Genomic DNA, 25049 nt, shown 5'->3' on the forward strand with positions numbered 1-25049 from the left:
ATAACCTCGCATTTATCCACATTGGGCAGATGCATGGCAAATGCACTATAATCACCCAACCTGTCCAAATCATACTGGAGTTTCTCGGCATCCTCCTCACAGCACACACACCCACCCAACTTTGTGTTATCTGCAAACTTGGAGATATTACATCTAGTTCCCTCATCTAGATCATTTAATATATATTGTGAATAGCTGGGGTCCTAGGACCGATCCCTGCGGTACCCCACTAGTCACTGCCTGCCACTCGGGAAAAAAACCTGTTTATTCCAACTCTTTGCTTCCTGTCTGCCAACCAGTTCTCTAGCCAAGTCAGTACCTTGCCCCCAATCCCATGTGCCTTAACTTTACACGCTAATCTCTTATGCGGGACCTTATCGAAAGCCTTCTGAAAGTCCAAATATACCACATCCACTGGTTCACCCTTATCTATTCTACCAGTTACATCCTCAAAAAAATTCCAGTAGATTTGTCAAGCAATTACATCTTTTATAATGGACTCTAGTATTTTCCCCACTACCGATGTCAGGCTTACCGGTCTATAATTCCCCGTTTTCTCTCTACCACCTTTTTTGAATAGTGGGGTAACATTAGCTACCCTCCAATCCATGGGAACTGTTCCAGCATCTATAGAATTTTGGAAGATGACCAGCAATGCATTTACTATTTCTAGGGCCACTTCCTTAAGTAACCTAATATGTAGATTATCAGGCCCTGGGGATTTATCGGCCTTCAATGCAGTCAATTTCCCTAACGCCATTTCCCTACAAATACTGATTTCATTCAGTTCCTCCCTCTCATTAGACCCTATGTTCTCCGACATCTCTGGGAGGTTATTTGTGTCCTCCTTTGTGAAGACGGAACCCAAGTATGTATTTAATTGGTCTTCCATTTCTTTGTTCCCCATTATAAATTCCCCTGATTCTGGCTGCAAGGGACCTACGCTTAACTTCACCAATCTTTTTCTCTTCACATATCTATAGAAGCTTTTACACTTTTTATGTTCCTTGCAAGCTTACTCTCATACTCTATTTTCCCCCTCTTAATTAATCTCTTTGTCCTCCTTTGCTGAATCCTAAACTGCTCTCAATCCTCAGGTTTGCTGCTTTTTCTGGCCAATTTATATGTCCTCTCCTTGGAACTTATGCTATCCCTAATTTCCCTTGTTAGCCACAGTTGAGTCACCTTTTTGGTTTTATTTTTATGCCAAACAGGGATGAACAAATTCTGTAGTTCATCCATGCGATCTTTAAATGTTTGCCATTGCCTATCCACCATCAACCCTTTAAGTAACATTCCCCAATCCATCCTAGCCAACTCGTGCCTCATACCATTGTAGTTTCCTTTATTTAAATTCAGGACCTTAGTCTAAAATTGGTAGGGTGGTAAATAGCGAGGAGGGTAGCCTCAGTCTGCAGAACGATATAGATGGGTTGGTCAGATGGGCGGAACAGTGGCAAATGGAATTTAACCCGGAAAAGTGCGAGGTGATGCACTTTGGGGGGTCTAACAAGGCAAGGGAATACACAATGAATGGTAAGACCCTAGGCAAGACGGAGGGTCAGAGGGATCTGGGTGTGCAGGTACACAGATCCCTGAAGGCGGCGGAACAGGTGGATAAGGTGGTAAAAAAGGCATATGGGATACTTGCCTTCATTAGCCGAGGCATAGAATATAAGAGCAAGGAGGTTATGATGGAGCTGTATAAAACACTGGTTAGGCCACAGCTGGAATACTGTGTGCAGTTCTGGTCGCCACACTACAGGAAAGATGTGATCGCGTTAGAGAGGGTGCAGAGGAGGTTCACCAGGATGTTACCAGGGCTGGAGCGCTTCAGCTATGAAGAGAGACTGGGCAGATTGGGTTTGTTTTCCTTGGAGCAGAGGAGGCTGAGGGGGGACATGATTGAGGTGTACAAAATTGTGAGGGGCATAGATAGGATGGATGCTGAGGAGCTTTTCCCCTTAGTAGAGGGGTCAATAACTAGGGGGCATAGATTCAAGGTAAAGGGAGGGAGGTTTAGAGGGGATTTGAGAAAGAACTTTTTCACCCAGAGGGTGGTTGGAGTCTGGAACTCACTGCCTGAAAGGGTTGTGGAGGCAGAAACCCTCACAACATTTAAGAAGCATTTGGATGAGCATTTGAAATGCCATAGCATACAAGGCTACGGGCCAAATGCTGGAATATGGGATTAGATTAGACAGGGCTTGATGGCCGGCATGGACACGATGGGCCGAAGGGCCTCTATCTGTGCTGTATTACTCTATGACTCTATGAGTCAACTACTTCACTCTCCACCTTAATGAAGAATTCGATCATATTATGATCGCTCCGCCCCAAGGGGCCTCGCACAACAAGATTGCTAATTATTCCTTTCTCATTACATAATACCCAGTCTAAGATGGCCTGATCTCTAATTGGTTCCTTGACATATTGGTCCAGGAAACCATCCCGTATACACTCCAGGAATTCCTCTTCCACAGTATTGTTACTAATTTGGTTAGCCCAATCTATATGTAGATTAAAGTCACCCATGATAACTGCTGTGCCATTATTGCACGCGTCTCTAATTTCCTGTTTAATGCCATCCCCAACCTGCGCATTACTGTTTGGGGGTCTGTATACAACTCCCACTAACGTTTTCTGCCCCTTGGTATTTCTTAGCTCTACCCATACAGATTCCACATCATCAGAGCTAATATCCTTCCTTACAATTGTGTTAATCTCTTTAACCAGCAATGCTACCCCACCTCCTTTCCCTTTTTGCCTGTCTTTCATGAATATTGAATACCCCTGGATGTTGAGTTCCCAGCCTTTGTCACCCTGGAGCCATGTTTCCGTGATCCCAATCATATATATCCGTTTACATCTATTTGCGCAGCTAATTCATCCACCTTATTACGAATGCTCCTTGCATTAAGACATAAAGCCTTCAGGCTTGTTTTTTTTTAAACAATCTTAGACCTTTTAGAATTATTATTTACTGTGGCCATGTTTGATTTAAACCCTTGATTTCTCTGACTGCCACTTTTGCTTTTCTTCTTCCTGTCTTCCTGTATGTACTGGACTGTGATTATCTTGCATTAACCATTGATATACTGCAGTGTACTGAATGTCAGTAACTGGAATAGAGTTCCATTTGCAGTTACACATTGGCTTCATATTACAAAATCTTACTGTTATCAATTTTAAATTTTTCCAGCTGAGTTCTTTACAGGATAATGGTTTTAATGCTCCAATGATTGTTTTTACAAACAGAAAATGATGCACAGCAAATACTACAATACAGGAAACTTTGGTTTATCCGGAGGTTATATGTCCGGAATACTCGATCTAACGGCAAAAATCAGGAGCCGTTTTCTATATTTTTTTTAGTTCTCGTTGCTTTTTTTTCCCCAGTCAGGCACTGCAAGGTCTGTAGCTATAGCAACAGCTTCAGCTACAGACGCTTGCAGCTGCAGCCGCCTGTTTTGAAGCACAGGGTTTGTTGATTGACACGGAGCTTTTCAGTTCCGTATCTCTCAACATTAACGCTGGTATGTCCGGCACTTTTGATGGTACGGCACCAGCTCGGTCCCGTCAGTGCTGGATATCAGAAAGTTTCCTGTACATGAAGTGGCACACGAGCACGAATGTGAGGAAAAAATTGTTACAGCTAATGGATACAGTTGTCTAAATTTTCATTTTGAAATGGTCAGAAATGTATTTTACAACATAGACTGAATGGGAGTTATTTGGAGAGGGACTTGAAAGAGGTTTTTAAGATTTGGGTATGGAGAATTTGAATCCAGGCAAGTTATTTTGCTTGCCATGGGATTCGAGGACTAGAGGACACAGTTTAAAGTTGAGAGTGTTAAAAGAAAGTAAGAAATTTAGGGAAATTTAGTAAGAGGATGGTAAAATTATGGAACTGATTACCAGCAGAGGTAGTAAAACAGAAAATCGTGGCAGGATTTGAAAAAGGCCTAGGTGAATTCTTATTAGGAAAGGAGGGTGTGGGCTATTGGTTCTGGAAGTTTGGACGGGTAGGTTAAATGGACCAACGGTCTTCCATTACTCTTGTATCTCATCGAACTGGCCAATGTGTTGGTAAACCATTTGATTGTGGGCATGGGCAGTGGCAAGTTTTTCTTTCACATCCACTGCCCACGCAAGCAACACGTCCAGCCAGGATTTGCGGATAGTGACCACAAGCCACTTTTTGACTTCTCTTTGACTGAGGCCATTCTAAGATCCGCTATTTCAAATATTTCTCAATGTAATTGAAAATAGAGACTTAGTGAATTAACATAGTAAAGTGTGTCTTTGTTGCAGTGTGTTTGGTACATGTAGAAAAATCTACCACCATTTCCCAGCCATTGTGTGCAATTCATTCACAGTGCAATGCCTTTCAGCTTGCAGTAGCAAAACACAGGTATTTAATTTTACTTTTAAACTAAATCAGCCATTTTTTGTTCAGAGAAAAACGGAATTATCCAGTAGTACAAATTTTAATAGAACAGCACAGGAGGCCCTTTCTCGCACAATTTCAATTCAAATTATCTCATTTCAATTAAGCACCTTCAAATCAATTAGACTGTAATTGAAAACAATTTTTTTGATTTAATAAAACAGTGTTAGTGTGAGCGTCTATATATACTGTTAAGTAAATCTGACTGAAGCTATAATTTTATTAACTATTTTAGGGGTGTTCCTGGGAGTTATATTAAAGTAGGTTTTCTGCACTAAGTGTTTTCAAAAACTCAAAATGGTGCTGAACTTAAGTGAAAAAGAGAATTCAAAGTCAGCAGAGCTCCCATTTTAGGTAACAGCACATTTACCATTGTGCTTGTTCAATATTAATTCATAAAGTTACTCAAACATTAACATTTTAAACTGGGTAACGAGTCATGTGAATTGTAGTTTTTTAAAATAACGTACTTTAGGTGTACTATGTAAATGCACACCATCAATGCTCACATCAATGTTTGTATAGTCATATCCCTTCAATGATTGTTTCTGTGGAGTTTTGCTTTAATCTGTGGTCAACAATACACACCTTCCAGCTGATCACACATTACCTCCTGTGTTAACCTTCCATATCTCATACATGTGTTATGATCCCTGATGTTTTCTTAACTGGGTGGAAACATTCCTGTTTGCCTTGCATCGGAAACGAGAGCAAAAATTGGTGAGAATAAAATCAACCAGTGGACATTAATCAATTTGAATACTAACCACGTTTCCTCTTTAAATTTTTCAATCGTACTTTGTATAACATGGCCATTTTTATCATGAAGGGACCAACAATTAATCAGAGTATTTCTTTAAGAACAAGTGTGCGTAGGAGGCAGGTTTGATTGTATGTGATAAGCTTCACATCTTAAAGTTTGTGGGGAAAACCAGGCAAGGTACTATGACTACAAACAAATTTCAGCATTTGGGAAAAGCATTTCTAATTGGAATACCAAACACAGGCGGTTACCACAAAACATGCCAGATTAGCTGCTGTACTTTGTCACAATGTCACCAACAGAAGGTTGGTTGCAATAAAAACAGAAAATTCTGGAAACACAGTCAGTCAGATGGCATTTGTAAAGAGAAAAGCAAGTGTGTAACCGTTTTTCAGGGTTGAAGGCTGGAAAAATAAACAGACATTTTAGTAAAGTTGTAAAAAGTTGAGAAAAGGGGGAAAAGAGTGAGAATCAACAGATATGGCAATCATATAGAGGGAGTAAACCCGGTGCATGACATGCCAGGTGCTTTAACAACAACAACAACTTGTATTTATATAGCGCCTTAATGTAGTAATGTCCCAAGGCGCTTCACAGGAGTGTTAAAAGACAAAAAATCTGACACCGAGCCACATAAGAAGAAATTAGGGCAGGTGACCAAAACTTGGTCAAAGAGGTAGGTTTTAAGGAGCGTCTTAAAGGAAGAAAGAGAGGGAGCGAGGCGGAGGGATTTAGGCAGGGAATTCCAGAGCTTAGGGCCCAGGCAACAGAAGGCATGGCCACCAATGGTTGAGCGATTATAATCAGGGGTGCTCAAGAGGGCAGAATTAGAGGTGCATAGATATCTCGAGGGGGGGGGGTGGTGTTGTGGGGCTGAAGGAGATCAGAGATAGGAGGGGCGAGGCCATGGAGGGATTTGAAAACAAGGATGAGAATTTTGAAAACGAGGCATTGCTTAACCGGGAGCCAATGTTGGTCAGCGAGCACAGGGGGTGATGGGTGAACAGGATTTAGTGCGAGTTAGGACATGGGCAGCCGAGTTTTGGATAACCAAGTTTATGTAGGGTAGAATGTGGGAGGCCAGCCAGGAGTGCGTTGGAATAGTCAAGTCTAAAGGTAACAAAGGCATGGATGAGGGTTTCAGCAGCGGATGAACTGAAGCAAGGGCGGAGACGAAAATAGGCATTCTTGGTTATGCAGCGGATATGTGGTCGGAAGCTCATTTCAGAGTCTCATATGACACCAAGGTTGTGAACAGTGTGGTTCAGCCTCAGACAGATGTTAGGGAGAGGGATGAAGTCAGTAGCTAGGGAACGGAGTTTGTGGCAGGAACCGAAAACAATGGCTTCAGTCTTCCCAATATTTAATTGGAGAAAATTTCTGCTCATCCAGAACTGGATGTCGGACAAGCAATCTGACAATTTAGACACTGGAGGGGTTGAGAGAAGTGGTAGTGAGGTAGAGCTGGGTGTCGTCAGCGTATATGTGGAAACTGACGCTGTGTTTTAACATAGAAACATAGAAGATAGGAGCAGGAGTAGGCCATTCGGCCCTTCGAGCCTGCTCCGCCATTCAATGAGATCATGGCTGATCATCCAAATTCAGTACCCTGTCCCTGCCTTCTCCCCATATCCCTTGATCCCTTTAGCCTCAAGAAATATATCCAACTCTTTCTTGAATATATTTAATGAACTGGCCTCCACCGCCCTCTGTGGCAGAGAATTCCACAGGTTCACCACTCTCTGGGTGAAGAAATTCCTCCTCATTTCAGTCCTAAATGGCTTACCCCTTATCCTTAGACTATGACCCCTGGTTCTGGTCTCCCCGGTCATCAGAAACATCCTTTCTGCATCTAGTCTGTCTAGACCTGACAGAATTTTATAGGTTTCGATGAGATCCCCTCTCAATCTTCTAAACTCCAGTGAGTATAAGCCCAATTGACACAATCTCTCCTCGTACGTCATTCCTGCCATCCCAGGTATCAGCCTGGTGAATCTTCGCTGCACTCCCTCCATGGCAAGAATGTCCTTCCTCAGGTAAGGTGACCAAAACTGCACACAATACTCAAGGTGCGGTCTCACCAAGGCGCTGTACAACTGCAGCAAGACATCCTTGTTCCTGTACTCGAACCCTCTTGCTACGAAGGCCAACATACCATTTGCCTTCTTAACCGCCTGCTGCACCTGCATGCTTACCTTCAGCGACTGGTGCACAAGAACACCCAGGTCTCTTTGCACTTCCCCTTCTCCCAATCTATTGCCATTCAAATAATAATCTGCCTTCCTGTTTTTGCCACCAAAGTGGATAACCTCACATTTATCCACATTATATTGCATTTGCCATGTTTCTGCCCAATCACCCAACCTGTCCAAATCGTACTGGAGTTTCATGACATCCTCCTCACAGCTTACCCTCCCACCCAGCTTTGTGTCGTCTGCAAATTTGGAGATATTACATCCAATTCCCTCGTCCAGATCATTAATATATATTGTGAACAGCTGGGGTCCTAGGACCGATCCTTGCGGTACCCCACTAGTCACTGCCTGCCACTCGGAAAACGACCCGTTTATTCCAACTCTTTGCTTTCTGTCCGCCAACCAGTTCTCTATCCAAGTCAATACCTTGCCCCCAATCCCATGTGCCTTAATTTTGCACGCTAACCTCTTTTATGCGGGACCTTATCGAAAGCCTTCTGAAAGTCCAAATACACCACATCCACTGGTTCTCCCTTATCTATTTTACCAGTTACATCCTCAAAAAATTCCAGTAGACTAGTCAAGCATGATTTACCTTTTGTAAATCCATGTTGACTTTGTCCGATCCTGTCACTGCTTTCCAAGTGCTCTGCTATTACATCTTTTATAATGGACTCTAGCATTTTCCCCACTACCGATGTCAGGCTTACCGGTCTATAATTCCCCGCTTTTTCACTGCCACCTTTTTTGAATAGTGGGGTAACATTAGCTACCCTCCAATCCATGGGTACTGTTCCAGAGCCTATCGAGTTCTGGAAGATGACCAGCAATGCATCTTCTATTTCCAGGGCCACTTCCTTAAGTACCCTGGGATGTAGATTATCAGGCCTTGGGGATTTATCGGCCTTCAGTCCCATCATTCGGATGATGTTGCCAAGGGGCAACATATAGATGAGAAATAGGAGGGGGCCAAGGATAGATCCTTGGGGGACACCAGAGGTAACGATGCGGGAGCGGGAAGAGAAGCCGTTGCAGGTGATTCTCTGGTTAAGATTAGATAATAAGAATGGAACCAGGCGAGTTCAGGCCCACCCAGCTGGACGATGGTGAAGAGGCATTGGAGAAGGATCGAGTGATCAACCTTGTCAAAGACTTAAGACAAGTCAAGAAGGACGAGGAGGGATAGTTTACCTTTGTCACAGTCACAAAGGATCTCATTTTGGAGAGGAAAGGGAGGTTGGAGATGGGGCGGTAATTTGCAAGGACAGAAGGGTCAAGGGTTATTTTTTTGAGGAGAGGTGGGTGATGACGGCAGATTTGAGGGAGAAGGGAACAGTACCTGAGGAGAGAGAACCATTAACCATGTCCACTAACATGGGAGCCAGAAAAGGAAGTTGGGTGGTCAGCAGTTCGGTGGGAATAGGGTCGAGGGTGCAGGAAGTGGGTCTCATGGACAAGGTGAGCGTGGAGAGAAACTGGAGAAAGATGTGAGTTCAGGGCTAGGGCAGGGGAAAATCTTCGATGAAGTTTCGCCCGGTGGGCATGGGGAAGGAAGTGAAGTAGCAGAGGCAGCTGAACGGATGGTCTCAATCTTAGAGACAAAGTAGTCCATCAGCACCTCACACTTGTTGTTGGAGGTGAGGGTGGAGGAGGCAGGGGAGAGGGGTTTAAGAAGACGGTTTAAAGGAAAACTTAGCTGATGCAACCCATCAGTGAGGTGATCGAGACATAAAGGGACAAAAGAATGTCTAAGCCGTGCAGGGTGACATTTTAAAAATGTGAGCAAATAGAGAAAAGGCAAGTTATAAATTTAGTGAAATGAAAACAGAAATTGGTGGCCAGTCCCAAGAAGAGAAAATCAAGTCTATTTCACAGTCTCGGAGCACGGCCAGATCTGTCATCTGATAACGGGCCTCCACCCCAAATGTCAGTGCACTGTACTGCCCCTCCCTCTGATACAGGCAGATGCATCCCCACTGTAAAGAAAATGGAGGATATAACAAAGGTTTGAAGTTACTAAAATCAGTGTTCAGACTAACCGGCTGTAGCGTATCATGGGGAAAGATAAAATACCATCCCTGAGACTTTTGCCTGATTTGTTCTCGGGATGTGGACGATGCTAGCAAGACCACATTTATTGCCAGATCCCAGTTTCCCTGAGAAGGTGGTGGTGAGCCTTCTTGAACCGTTGCAGTCCTGGTGGTGATGGTGTTCCCACAATGGTGTTAGGCAGCGAACTTCAGGATACTGACTCCGCAACGATGAAGGAACTGCAAAATATGTCCATGTCAAGATGATGGCCCAGAAATTTGGGTCTCCACGGGTGAGTACGCACGGGGTACTCACCCGTAGGCCCAACGGAAGTGCCGGTTTCCTGCATGCACTGCGCATGCGCGGGAAACCGGGACTTCCGTTCCCTTAAAGGAAGAGGTTCACAGGTCGAACGCGTGCGCCGGAGAGGCAGCGCGTGCGCCTGGAACTTCCATTTTTTTTTTTGCAGGTTTCTCTGGGAGGGTAAGTCTCCAGCAGTTACACTTTTAAAAAGCAGGCGCAAGGCCTGCTTTTAACAAGGTAAGTGGTGAATTAATTAAAATTAAAACATTTTTTCCACAGGTTTATTATTTTTAAATACTTTAAAGAAAGGTAAGTTTATTTTAGCTCCGTTAGAAAATGTAATTAATTTTTTCAAAAATTTAAATTATTGTTTAAAATGGTTATTTTATGTAATTTATAGTTATTTTAAAAATGTGATTTTTAAAAAACATTTATTTGAAGTTTTAGTGATGTTTTGGGGCTTATAGTGTTTATAGTTTTGACAGCTCTTCCTGTCAATTTTATGAATGGGCATTTCCCTGCTACCATTGGCTCTCCATGGCCCACGTAATCCCAGGGGATGCTTCGAACTAACTGCACCCCTGGGATACGCAAGCGCTGCGCGCCGGCAGTTGGAGGAGGCCCAGGATCGGAATCCCACAGCTCAACGGCTGGCACGCTAGGTAAGTGCAGGTGGGAGGCTTGCACCCACGGGAAGCCTCCGACCCGAATTTCTGGGCCGATGTGTAACTGGGAAGTGATGGTATTGGCATGACATTACTGCTCTTGTCCTTCTAAGTCACAGAAGAAGTTACGGGGTAGGGAAGTGCTGTCGAAGTAACCTTGATGAGTTGCTGCAGCACATCCTGTCGGTCATACATATTGCAGCCACAGTGCACTGGTGATGCAGAGAATGGATATCGAGATCAGTGGTGCCGATCAAGCAAACTGCTCTGTTCTATAGTTTGCTTATGTTTCGTTTCATTGGAAGAGTATAGGAGACCAAAGACAGCTAGATGAGGGTGGGTAGGGGAGGGAAGCTAATGTGGTGAGCCACAGGGAGGTCAGGATCATATTTGTGGATAGACCAGAGCAAAGTTATCTAAACTGCATTTGGTCTCCCCAGTGTAGAGGAGACCGCACCATAAGCAGTAAGTACAGGTTTGAGCAAGTACACATGAATCACTGTTTGAAAGTGGAGTGTTTGGGGCCCCAGACAGTAGTGTGGGAGGAGCTAGTTGGTCAGGTGTTCCATCTCCTGCAGTTGTTGGGAAGAGGCCAGGGGGACAACATCTGGAAGTAGGGGGAGTGGAACAATGAACATGGGTATAACAGAACAATAAAGCACATTTTAGAAGTTTTGGCAAGGAAAGTAGAGTCATCAGAGCAAATGCATTGGAGAGGGAGAAATTAGGAGAAGGGGGTCCTCATAGGAAGCAGGGTGGGAGGAAGCATAAGCCTGGTAGTTGCGGAAGATGGTGCGATTGTAATAGTTTATATTCTCAAGATATGGATGACGCTGGTAAGGCCGCTTTATTGCTCATCTTTAGTTAGCCTGAGAAGGTGGTGGTGGGCTGCATGCTAGCAATTGTTTGTTTTTACAACCAAGTTGCTTGCTAAGCCACTTCAGAGGGTATTAAGAGTCAAACACATCATATGGGTCTGTAGTCACGTTGAGGCCAGACCGGGTTAGGATAGCAGGATTCCTTCCCTGAAGGACATTAGTGAACCAGTTAAGTTTTTACTTTCATGGCCATTTTATTCTGGTGCCAACTCACAAATTAACAGGTTTATTGAGTTAAATTGCATAACTTGGTAGGATTTGTTCAGTACCATAACCACAATGTTACCTGTACCCCAGTGAAGACCAGAAAGGGAAGAATGAGATAGGCCATGTAATGGTGTGGGGTGGAGGGGGGAAATTGGAAGTGTAGTAAATGAAGGTGTCCAGGTCAGAATGAGAGCAGAAAGCAGCAGCAAAATTGTCAGTGTAACAGAAGAAGAGGTCAGAGAGAGGCCCCGAGTAGGATTGGAACAAAGAGTGTTCCACATATCCTACAAAAAGCTGGAACTCATGATGATTTCTGTTTCAATATCTTTTATCTGGAGGAAATGAGTGGAATTAAAGGAGAAGCTGTTCAAGGTGAGAACAAGTGCAGGAAGGCAATTAAAAGTGTTGATGCATATGGAGTCGTTGGGCCACTGTTCAAGCTAGAAGCAAAAGGCCCAGTGACCATCCTGGCGAGATGGTGTCGATGGACTGCATTTCCACGTGTAGGTAAGCCTCTTAAATACTCTAGAAATGGGTCTCTGATAAGAATCGTAGAAATCTTAAAAAATGTCACTGGATCATTTGGGAAGGAGTCTTACTGCTTTGTGTGACTTAAACTATGTTGAATTCCTAAATACTTATCATTTAATTCTCATGCTGGCTATTTGGTGAAAATACAATACAGTTCGTTAAGCAAATGACCTTCCAGAAACTGATGCTAAATCTCTAGCTCGGTTTCGAATCCTGCGATATTGTATTGATTTGTGTACATGGAGCAGCTGTTTGTGCAGCAAAGGACATTTTCATACATTTTTGAAAATCTGAAAATCTTCAATTCTTCAGCACGTTTACAACATTGCGGTATCCTGGCTAATATTTAGGGATAAAACTGCAAATGCTGGAAATCTGAAATAAAAACCAACGGTCCTGACTTTAATCTCCCAAATGTTTGTCTCTGGTGTGCTGCATCTACTCTAGATGGGCTTGAGGACTGGCTGATGGACATCTAAGTTCTGTTGGCCCTTCCTTCATGACTGTAATCTCTGAGTTCTGCTCGCCCTGACTGCAGAACTGTTTGGAGAGCTAATTGTTTGGTAGCGCCCTTGCCTGTGAGTCAGAAGGTTCTGGGCTCAAGTCCCACGCCCGAGACTTGAGCACAAAGATCTAGGCTGACACTCCAGTGCAGTGCTGAGGGAGTGCCGCACTGTCGGAGGGGCAGTGCTGAGGGAGTGCCGCACTGTCGGAGGGGCAGTGCTGAGGGAGCGCCGCACTGTCGGAGGGGCACTGCTGAGGGGTGCTGCACTGTCGGAGGGGCAGTGCTGAGGGAGCGCCGCACTGTCGGAGGGTCAGTACTGAGGGAGTGCCGCACTGTCGGAGGGGCAGTGCTGAGTGGGTGCTGCACTGTCGGAGGGGCAGTGCTGAGGGAGTGCTGCACTGTCGGAGGGGCAGTGCTGAGGGAGTGCTGCACTGTCGGAGGGGCAGTGCTGAGTGGGTGCTGCACTGTCGGAGGAGACGTTAAACCGAGGCCCGTCTGCTCTCTCAGGTGGACGTAAAAGATCCCATGACACTAGCTCAAAGAAGAGCAGGGGAGTTCTCCCCGGTGTCCGGGCCAATATTTATCCCTCAACATCACTAAAATAGATTTTTTTTTTTCTTTCAGTCTTTCTTTCTTTCAGTCTTTCAGTTTTTCTGTCTTTCCCAATTAGATTGTGTTTCCTATGAACTGAAACCAGTCTCTTTATTCGCAAGCAAGCTCAGGTTAAACGTAGCCCAATTAACCCAGATTCACACTAAATCATTCACTGGAGAATAATATATAGGCTGTCTATTACATTCTCCTGTCACATCAGATAGCAGAACATATCACCCTACTAGACCGCTAATACAAGACCACCTGTACAGGCTAAATCTACTGCCCGGATTTAATTTTGGATAAAATAGCACACAAAAGCAAAAAGACAAGGTGAGGCACTGTTTTGAAGTGGTATGTCACTCCAGACCAGACATCATCATTTGTGACTAATGCAAAACAATTTTAAAATGCTGTGTATATCTGACCTGTGAATTGAACTCAACTAACACATTTCAATTTGCAGTGTTTGAGTAACCTCAAACTATTTTACTTAGCATAGTTAGACTTTCTGGCCTTAAAGGGACAAACTAGCTTAAACATGGCTTCACATTAATGCATTGTGCACTACATGGTATTATATTCCTGTCATTAAAAAAATGGCATAGCATCCAATTTACGATCAGTAACACCAATTGTAGCTTTAAAAGTGTAATTGACCACCTCAACTTTCAGCAATAACTGGCATTGACTGACTGGCTTCTCATTTAAGCCCATACTTTTATTTGTCATCTCTCTGCATCTGTCATAGACTCTGAACAACCCAGAGAGAGAGCAGCATTACAGTTCTAATTTTTGAATTCCCAGGCTAAAAACGTAAGCCTACTTTTGAGCACCACTGACTGCTTCTCTGTCATTAGTTCCTATGTGAACTCACAGCCTGGCTCCTTACCAGGTCTTGGCACCAGTCCAGTCACTCTAGCCAGCATATTTGCAATCTTAGCGAACAATTCGCTATAAAAACAGAAAATACTGGAAATACTCAGCAGGTCAGGCAGCATCTGTGGAGAGAGAAACAGAGTTAACGTTTCAGGTCGATGACCCTTCGTCAGAGCCCGAAACGTTAATTCTGTTTCTCTCTCCACAGATGCTGTGTCTGACCTGCTGAATATTTGCAGCATTTTCTGTTTTTATTTCAAATTTCCAGCATCTGCGGTATTTTGCTTTTGAACTCGCTCTAACTTTTGTCGTCTTCACTATACTGTTCCTTGTTCCACTAAACTGCTGTGAATTCTCCTCAATTTTCTCTGTTATTGAGTAACATTCTTCCTGTGTTATTCATACTTCTCCCTTTTATATAGCCCTTGCTGCAAGCAACCAAATCCTTGTCTCCTATATTTGCATCTTCCTCCACTGTTATTTCTGCAAGGTAGTCTTTATGCACTTCCTAGCATAGACTAGCAATGCATTTATCATCTTTAAACTTTTCAGTCACGAATCACCCATAATGGCCTTATGCTCCGATTTCATAGCAAAAGCACTTGAATGTGCACTTGAAGTGCCGTAACCTACAAGGATGCGGACCAAGTGCTGGAAAGTGGGATTAGGCTGGATAGCTCTTTGTCGGCCGGCACAGACCAGATGGGCCAAATGGCCTCCTGTGCTGTAAATTTCTATGATTCTAAAAGCCCTTTGACACAAACATACATTTTGCCTGTGTTGAATTTTTAACTTGTATTTTGTTCTGCTAAAAGCAGCATGTAAGAGCTTAATATCCAAGATATCTCAAAGCACCTTGTCAGCAGAAAACTACCAGCTCAGAACAGACAAGGTGTCTGGGAAAGGACTCCACAGATGTATGTTTTATTATGGCCCACGCAATAATTGTCTGAAGTGTTAATTGGTTAATTAGCATTACTTGAATTCCAAAACATTTTATGCAATTGTCAAGATTGCCTACATTGTTTTTCAAAAATATTTTGAGATACCTTGCTGGTTAAGGTGGTGTTCTATTCAATCCACCCAGTCAGGCACACCACAACATTCCAAACAATTAATAACCTGTCAATGACAGATGGTCTGAGGTAATAATGAAGGGACCGAGTGTAATGTATCCAAGTTTGCTGACAATACAAAGCTAGGTGGGAAAGTAAGCTCTGAGGAGGATAGGAGGACACAGAGGCCGCAATTTTCTGCTTGGAGGCGGGCTGGCGTAGGGAACGTTAGTTAGCGGGTTCCAGTCCCGCAGCTGGCCTGATGACACAATTTTACAGTATTTGGGCTAGTTAAGCCCGCTGTGTGCATTACCCGCCCTGATCACAAGATGCAGGTCTGCTGAGCTGCTCTGCTGACGCGTTTGCAGCCGGTATATTTAAGGGGGCCATTTCACAATTAGATCTCACGTCGTTTCTGATACTCCTGACTGCTGCTACTCTCCAAGATGTCTGCAGAGAGACAAAAGGCAGCTACCCGCTTTAACGAAGAGTCCCTCCATGTTCTTGTGGAGGGAGTCAGAGGATGTCGGGAGGTCCTATACCCAGGAGATGGAAGAAGGAAACCTCTTCAGCAGACAAAGGCAGCCTGGCTGCGAGTAGCTGAGGAGGTCAGTGCCAGGTCCATGTTCAGACACACCTGGGCCCAATGCAGGAAAAGGTTCAATGATCTCCTGCGCTCTGGAAAATAAGTATAAAAGCTAATTTATCTTAATATACTGCTGTGCCTGTCATCACATCCTCATCACTCTGCATTGCCAACCCTACTCCTGCACATCCTAACTCAACCCAACATCCCTTGCACCATCACCCATCCCTCTCTCCCTATGTACAGAATCACTTCCCCATCTAACTATGCACCCCTCACACCCACCCTCAAGGTTATGCAATGCGAGCAACTAACAACTCAAAAGGAGGGAACTTGGTAATGGGAACCCACTCCATCACAGTCTCCCTCTGAACATCTATCGTACCCATTCTTTACACTCATTCCATCACTTTCACTGAAACTCCACTTCTTTCCATCATTGCAGGAAAAGAGAGCCCACAATAAGAGGGAGAGGGAGAGAACAGGAGGAGGACCACCATCCTTCTCTCAGCTCACCCACACTGAGGAGGCCACTCTCGACATTGCGGGATCAATGGAACAGCTCGAAGTGGGGGACGGAGAGACAGGCTCAGTAGAACAACCTGGTTACAGAATGCTTCTCCATCCATCTTATTTGGCTTTCGTGGGTGACACATTTGGGATCTGATGTCAATAGAAATTGAATGCTCACATGTGCACAATGGGATGTGTCTGCAATCTACATATCACATGGTTAATTCATGTCTTTACCCTCCCACAGGACCATCAAGAGCACCCTCCCTACTGTCCAGGAAGAAGAGTAGGAGGATTCCTCAGAGGCTGCTGCATCCCCTGAGGGAGCAGAAATGAGCGCACCCAGCACCAGCGCAGGGACGCACACCTTGGTGGGTCGTTTGCGAAATAGAGTAGTATAGTCACCTGGTGTATCACAACTCACGAGTGAGTAAGAGCAGATGGTGGAGACAGGGACAGCAGTGGAGAGTCCTCGTCGGAGGTCACAGGACGCTCCTAGCTCTGCTCAGCTGCATGTAAACGCTGAGCCTCGGGGGCCATCCAGAAAGAGAGCAGTGCTGGAGTCTCAGGAGCAAGTGCAGGAGGCTCTGACTGGGTTTGCAGCCACAGTGACAGCGAGTGTGCAGAGAATGGAGGAGCCCCTCTCAAACATGAGCAATGCCGTGGTGCACGCAATGGCGAATGTAGGTTCCACCATGGAAAGGATGGCAACCTCCATGGAGGACATAAATCGCCAGACTCAAAACAATATGGTGACTCTTCTAAATAGATGGTCAGCTATGGAGGATAGATGGGCATCTATTGTTGAGAGGAACCAGAGGTCCATGGACGTCCCCGTTATGAGGACTGTCAGTTCAGAGACGGGTCCTCATGGCCCCACTGATGTGCAGCAAGGTGCTCTTTAGCTACTTGCTCGTAAAGAAGTGCTAGCATGAGAGGGATGATGGTGGGAGGCGACATGCAAGTGGGGGCCCCTCTCCAAGTGCTCATACTTTCATCCCCTTGCCAATCCCTCAGTCAGAACCCCAGATGTCTGCCCCTGTGGAGCCGCAGGAGGAGCAGACTTTGGCGGGGCCTTCACAGGCTCCAAAACCCAGAGAACGACCGCCAAAGTTGTCTAAGCAGGTGCAGCAGGGAAGTGAGCAGGCTGTCTCTACATCTGCTGAAGCCACAGGGATAGCACCACATAGAAGCACGCGTAAGAGAAAGCTTACACATCATTAATCACAAGGCTACTCACTTGGGTGTTCTGCTAGAATTCAATGTTAAGTTTCTGTTTTTTTATTCTGTTGGAATAAATTAATGTGGTGTGAATGTTTGACATCGTTGCCGTATGTGTGCACACAGTTTGAGGTGGCACGGTGAAGGGTGAAGGACACCTTTTATGTCAGCAATGCAGGCAACAGTGTAGAGTTAACACCACACACTTCCAGCCTCAAGACAGAATGTGTCTACCAAATCGTGAATTCACCAACCTCTGACATTTGAAATTGAGCAGATGAGAGTGCAGCTTTTAGACTGCAGTTGCAGCTGTGAAGTATCCAGCTCGTTGGTCCTCCCGACACACTTGCTTGCCGTGATCTTCGAACGTCGAGAAACCCGTTGAAAATGTTGGAAAATAGGAAAAGGCTGGGAAAATAGGAAAAGGCTGTCAAAATAGCAGTTAACAAGGAGTTTAGTGTCTTAAATCCCTTACCTGCTGCTTTGTGTCAGGCCTGTTGTGAAATCGCAGACCTGACACTCTTGAAACTCACACGGAGGCGGGTTCATGGCGGGTTTCGCCATCAATCATTGCAAGCGCCGGCAAAATCATGGCCAGAGAGTCTGCAAAGGGATATAGACAGGTTAAGTGAGTGGGCAATAAGGTGGAATATAATGTGAGGTTATTCACTTTGATAGGAAGAATAGAAAGACAGAATTTTTTTTAAAAGGTGAGAAACTATTAAATGTTGGTGTTCAAATGGATTTGTGTGTCCTTGTGCACGAAACACAGAGTTAGCATTCGGGTACAGCAAGCAATTAGGAAGGCAAATGGCATGTTGGCCTTTATTGCAAAGGGGGTTGAAGTATAAGAGTAAGGAAGTCTTGCTGCAATTGTACAGGGCTTTGGTGAGACCACACCGGTGTACAGTTTTGGTTTCCGTACCTAAGGAAAGATATACTTGCCTGGGGGGGGGGGGGGGGGCGCAACGAAGGTTCAGTAGATTGATTCCTAGGGTGAGCGGGTTGTCCTATGAGGAGAGAGTGAGTAGAATGGGTCTATACTCTGGAGTTTAGAAGCATGAGGGGTGATCTCATTGAAACGTACGTTTCTAGGAGGGGGGTGGGGGGCGATTGACAGGGTAGATGCGGAGAGACTGTTTCCCCTGGCTGGAGAGTCTAGAACTAGGGCATAGTCTCAGGATAAGGGTCGGCCATTTAGGACTGAGCTGAGAAGAAATTTCTTCACTCCGAGGGTTGTGAATCTTTGGAATTCTCTACCCCAGAGGGCTGTGGAGGCTCAGTCGTTGAGTATATTCAGGGCTGAGATCGATAGATCTTTGGAATCTAGGGATATGGGGATAGTGCGGGAAATTGGAGTTGAGGTCGAAGATCAGCCATGATCTTATTGAATGACGGAGCCGAATGACCTACTCCTGCTCCTAATTCTTATGTTCTTATTAGAGACTACAGTGAGTTCGTAGTAAATTGACTTCTGTTCAAAGATCCATATTTAGAGAGGTCATTTATTATTTTATATTGTGTAGAGAAATATATATTTTACGATGTCAAACTGTGTACTGTTCATTCTTATGTAACCTTATGTAAGTAATACCAATTGTTGGTTCAAAGTCTGCATGTCAGATTGGCAAGAGTATCCAAGATCAGGTGCGCTCTAAATTAGGAAACCTGAGATCCGCTTATGATAATGACTAGCGATTCTAAACCCGAGATAATGTCCAGAGTAATAACCCAGAAACGTAGCAAATCGTGTATGAGCTCCATAGCTGTGGCATCATTAGATGAATCACAACACACACACATGCTCTCATTTCACTACCTACCCCTTTGTGCCACTGAGGATCTGATGCAAAAAAAACTAAAATTACTTTTACAGAACCTCAAAATGCCCTTTCTATAACTTAAAATGTAATCCACGCAACTTACATATGGCCTTTGTCTGTCAGTCGAGCTTAGTGTGCTCTCTCTATAGGATGCGCTGCCTCTGGCTGCTTTCCATTCAGTGTGTTCACTAATATTGCCTCTTGGTCATTGTTATGTCATATCACTTTCTCCCCCTCTCGCTCACAGTCTAGGCTTCACAGCTTTCAGCTCTCCCCTTCCTGCTGTTCAAGCTGGCTCCCTCCACGCGTTCATTGTAGTGTTCCTGATGGGGTGGTTTAGTAAAAGCTCTTATCATTGGGCTTAATGCTCATAAGTTGCAGTATTACTTCCTAAAGTTTTACAGAAAATATAGTTTGCAGCTATTTAAGAAAGATTTTGAGAACTGAAAGTGCTTAAAGGGTTTTTAAAATGTATTAGCTGCTCTGCCATGCTATTGCTCATGAGTCTCGTGAGTCAGAAGGTTGTGGGTTCAAGTCCCACTCCAGAGACTTGAGCACAAAAATCTAGGCTGATACTCCAATGCTATATTGAGGGAGTGCTGCACTGTCGGAGCGGCAGTACTGAGGGAGCGCTGCACTGTCGGAGGGGCAGTACTGAGGGAGCGTGGCACTGTCGGAGGGGCAGTACTGAGGGAGCACCACACTGTCGGAGGGGCGGTACTGAGGGAGCCCTGCACTGTCGGAGGTGCCATCTTTTGGATGAGATGTTAAACCGAGGCCCTGTTTGCTCTCTCAGATGGACATTAACGATCCCATGGCACTGTTTTGAAGAAGAGCAGGGGAGTTCTCCCTGGTGTCCTGGCCAATATTTATCCCTCGATCAACATCACTAAAAGAGATTATCTGGTCATTATTACATTGCTGTGGGAGCTTGCTGTGTGCAAATTGGCTGAACAGTGACTACACTTCAAAAAGTAGTTAATTGGCTGTAAAGCGCTTTGGGACATACAGTGGTTGTGAAAGGCGTGATATAAATGCAAGTCTGTCTGTCTTTCTTTCATGGGTAGTCCGGGGTATAGAGCATCGGTGTGATGTTTGACTGCTAACCTGGCCAGTCTCTAAAACCACTGTCTGGATGCTCCCTGTGGGGAACTAGTCATGTCTATTGGTGTTAATGAAGGAAGTATACAGATTGCCAGATCCATGCAGATTGCCAGTTCAAAGTCAATTTGTAAACTCTCAGCAATATACAGCAAACTAATTGTGCTCAGCATGCCTTTTTTTATGCTTTTGACACTAAAGTGAGACCAATGTTTTCAAAACTTACCTAAATATACAGTTAGATCACCTGTGGCGAGGCGGAGGACACGCTATTTTATAATAACATAACAGGAGTGCAAAGTTGGAAACCATCTGCTTTTGGAACAGTCATCAGCTTTTCCAGCCCCTGTTTGCGAAGAGAGTTAAAATTCAGCTGTTTGCTGAAGTTGCCCCAGTATAAAGATGAAACGTACTCCACGGCCCTCGAGGTTTAATTCAGTATGTTGGTGTAATGTGCTGGTTAGGTTTTTAATTCAGTTGATTGCCACTGTATTTTGTGCAATGCTTATTTTTTACATCTAATGCAGCTCCTTATTATTAAAATCAGGATATCTGCACTAGATAAAAAAACTGAATTACTGTTCATACCAACATATTCCCGTGGATATTGAAAGACTGAAACCAACAAGGCAACTCGAGCCAGTGTTTTACTTCAGAAGCTAGGGTGGTGTGGGGGCAAACCTGTCCGCCTGCTGTATTATACTCGAGTATTATCTTCTGTTGGTGCAAAAATCAAGGTTTAATTGTGACTCATAACTACATAAAACCATTCCAGAATAAATTATTTTTGGCTTAAAATACTGAATCACAGTATATTTCTAAATGATAGAAAATCCACTGAAAAATGTGTCCAAAAAAAATCAAAATTTCTTGGGAGGGGGCATGCCCACTGACCACCTTTCTCCCATTGGAACTCGCATCTCCCTTCAAATTTTTCTAAATCCACCACTGCAAAGATTGCACTTTTGTGCTTTATTTTTCCCCTATAATAAAACTGAAAGGCATTGACCAAGGCCCAGGAACAGCTGGTTCCTTCTTAAATTCAGGATATTTATTACCCTGAGAGATATAATGCAGAGATTCACACGCGCACAAGTTGGAAGAAGGGAAAAACTAAGTAAATGGCAGGATTTTCTATTCTGTCCGACTTCTAATCGTATCCCTGAGCACCTTGTAGTCCTGGAATGTTGTGTGATAAGTTGGTGCCGGTTTCATCTCCCTTTTCTCCTCTTCCAGTTTATTCAACATGGCAAACAAAGATATTGAACACTTAAATAATGCTACAAATGAAGATAAAACTTCTCAGGCAACTCTGAAAATAATGTCAGAATCACAGGTATGTGCAAGTGTGTGTAAAAATGTATCGTTTTTTGAAATGAGCTCTCTAAGTGTAATTTTTAAGTCTGTTCACACTACTTACGTTGGGCTTATTTCAAATAATTTTAATTGTGTTAAGTGTTATAACTTTTTTTTAAAGTGCTTAGCAACCCGCAATCCAGTTGGTTCTGTTTCTGGCTACATCTCAGCATATTGAGATGGATGCAAATTTACCCTCTCCTACACATTTACTATTGGTTCGAGTGTATCTGTGGCTGTGCTGAGCACTGCCTGGTAAATGTAGCTGAAGCTAGTGAATGCAGTTCCTGTTCATGTAACTTGTTATTTGCCAAATAGTGATCTTGCTATAGTAAAGTGCAATTGTTAATTTAGAAAAAAATGGCTTGTTTACATTTTAAAAATGGAGTATATTTTATACTCCGTTTCCATTTTGAATTCAGGAATTCATTCTTCTGGTTTGGCTGGTATTTACAGTAACTGGTTTAATTATTGCTTTGGAGCCCACTGCTGGACATTTTATAAATAGATTTAGTATCCTCATATTCTCACCGTTTCAATGTGCTTCCTAATATTACATTTCTGCCAGGCAGATAAAACCCAGATACACTCAATTCATAGGATTTGCTGCATCATTGCTCAAACTGGCACACGTCCAAGAGCTGATAAACCTTGCTCAACACAAACAGAACCACTTACATAGCAGATCAGGCTTTCTTATATTTTGTTGACCAGTAGTGTTGAGGATGAAGCAGTTTTCATTCACCTTCAGTGTATTCTCTGCATAATTGATGCGTATGACTTGCAGCAGAGGTTACTGATCCAGTAAGCTTTGTAGCCTTAACTTCAGAGAGGCATTTAAAACTTGTCATTTTTTTTCTCAAAAGTTGATTTTCTTTGCCATTAGGAACAGAACCGCCATAATGTTCTAAATTATTTTACACCTTTATAAACAGCTCTTAATCTGTGTATCTGCAGTCAAAACACAAGGGTTAGACCATGGAGATTTATTATTCCTAGTAAAACATTTAAGGTAATTGGATGCTGTAGCACAGTGCATCATTTGTTTTTTATAGCTCCTATCCACAGAAGCCTGCTTGTGTCAAAAACCAAGTCCCCTATTTGCAATACAAACCTGATTCTGCTGAAGTACATTGATGCTGTCATCAGCATTCAGTGTTTATAATCAGAATACAATTAATTGTCATTGCCCAGTCCACCAGTGTAGAAGCTCAGTGTTCGCTTATGTTCCGAGTTATCTCCGGGGCATTGTTCCAGTTACAAGATTGCTGCTGTTTCCTGATTGTTACTTTTTCCTTGGCTTTATTTTTATTGTAGAACATGTTTTTGAAGACTCAAAATAGTCCCCAGCACTTGCCCTGTTAGCTAGCTCCTTGCCCCTGTATTTATCTGAATTGAGCACACTAAGAGTAAAGTAAGGGTAGGCTGCTTATAGGGAGCTTATTTGTGCAGACCTGATTAGTTTGGCATGTCCAATGGCTATTCTAACCTACATATCAGGCGTGACCGATTCATAGATTTAATAGGGTGAACTCCATTTACACCTGATTTTTCGGACAAGCCATGTCTGCCAGAACCAAATGCGTTAACAGGTGTACAAGATTCATTGGTTTGTGCAGACAAATTTTGTACGTGCTAACATGTATCGGGCAACCCATCCTGACCCAAGTTTCCAGCCTTTCTGCATTATACCTATTACAGTAATGCACTGTTTCAACATTACTGCATTATAGCTAGAATTCTTCAGACCTGATTTGCTGATTGCAGTGGCCATCATATACCTGTCAGATATATCTGATGGGCACTGCGATCAGCAAATCCGCTTTGTGATTCACACTGTACAGTAATATTGATTGGGTCCATGCTGTCTAATGCAATATACATAAAATGCAGGCGACCTGAAGGATCAGCTTGTGGAGTGCTTCGAACGGTAAAAGGCCATTTGGTGCATCACTCGTTCCCTCAACTGGACCACAATTCTTTTTGACATTTGCATTGTCACAGCACATCATCTTTTAATTTCCATAGGGCATTGATTAAGTACAGGTAAAATTCCAACAAAATAAAACTGTGAACTTTGTCCATGCTTCTTAGCGATCCATAAATCAATTGTCTATACCTAAATTTTATCTTTGACCTTCAATCCCATTTCTAGCCAGATAACCATCCAACTCTGTTTTAAGAATTCATTGATTTAGCACTAACCTTAAAGAAAGTCTTTTCTACACATGAATCAGTTTTTGCAGGGAGGGGGAGCTCCTACAAATGTGTTTCATGAGGCTTGACAGTTTTGTACTATGTCCTCTTGTTGCACAATCACAGTTGAAATGACATTGATATTATCTATTCCTTTCACATTTTAACGGCCTCGACTATGCTGTGTCCCAATCTTAATGGAAACAATTTCAATTCTGACATCAACCGTTAAAATTTAGAGTTCAAGTCCTGCAATCATTCTCATTGTGAACCCTCTCCAATAGATCTATCACCTTTCGAACAAAACTATATGCAGTATTCCAAAGGTATCCTCAGACTTGACGCATACAAGGCACCAAACTTATCAATACATGTGCAAGCTCTGTTAGTTTGTCCAGACAAACCAAGGAGTTTTATACGGGTGTTAACATGGTGCGGTTTGTCTGGTTTACCCAACTGTCTGAACAAACTTGTGTATACTTTGAATGGAACCCACTGTATAGCCCCATATAGCACTCTGCTCAGTAGACCCTAACTCTTACAGTAACTCGGCATCTAGTTGCATCTCTGTAGCACCGTGACATCTTATGACATTTAAAGGTACTATATAAATACAGCTTGTTGTTACATTCATAGCAATTGCACAATATGTTGCCATGCTCACTCCAGTGGCACACAATGAGAATCCTAACCTTCCGATATAGGAATGTATAAAAAATATGCTATTGCTAGGATAGGTAATTAATGATCTATGTCAATTGAACAACTAGTGGAGTTAACTAGCTACACTTGATGTTAATCAGATTGTGTGTGTGTATTTACAACCCATATCTCAGTGCATCAGGGAGTACCTGTGTTTGCTGGCCTGAGGATAAAGAGTCTTTATTCTGCAGTTGGATTTTGTATAACCCCAACTGGCATTACAATATTATCAAGCCAGCATTCTGATGCCATTTTGCTGCAACACCAATTTAGACAAGCATTTCAGCTGCTCGGTGGTGGAACTGACCACCTCTCAGCCGTTAAATTCAGTACCAAAAACAAATCTTTGCCCACATTGACACAATATCTTGATGAGCACTCCCATATTTTCCAACAACTTCACGCAAACACAATGCTATTAATCATTGGGCGAATTGTATGGAGTGCGGAGCTTATAATCCCATTACTTTTAATTAAAAAAATCTCTCAAAGTTT

The 25049-nt window shown here is 43.5% G+C and overlaps 1 protein-coding gene across 6 annotated transcripts in view; it reads left to right on the plus strand.

Annotated features, from left to right (window-relative positions):
- LOC147122487 (sodium/hydrogen exchanger 9B2-like) overlaps positions 1-25049 on the plus strand; it is a 120244-nt gene that overhangs the window by 50792 nt on the left and 44403 nt on the right. For 4 of the 6 annotated variants that reach the window (XM_086005728.1, XM_086005684.1, XM_086005719.1 and 1 more), the window contains one exon: positions 21537-21636. In XM_086005728.1, coding sequence (XP_085861854.1) covers positions 21547-21636 — 90 coding nt within the window. In that variant the 5' untranslated portion in view covers positions 21537-21546. Of the gene's footprint in view, positions 1-10762; positions 12000-21536; positions 21637-25049 lie in introns of those variants that run through there. The other 2 variants (XM_086005694.1, XM_086005710.1) reach the window with 2 other exon arrangements.

The sequence above is a fragment of the Somniosus microcephalus genome, chromosome 2 (assembly GCF_052327205.1).
Source record: "Somniosus microcephalus isolate GS21.2 chromosome 2, FLI_Smic_1.0, whole genome shotgun sequence".
NCBI lineage: Eukaryota > Metazoa > Chordata > Chondrichthyes > Squaliformes > Somniosidae > Somniosus > Somniosus microcephalus.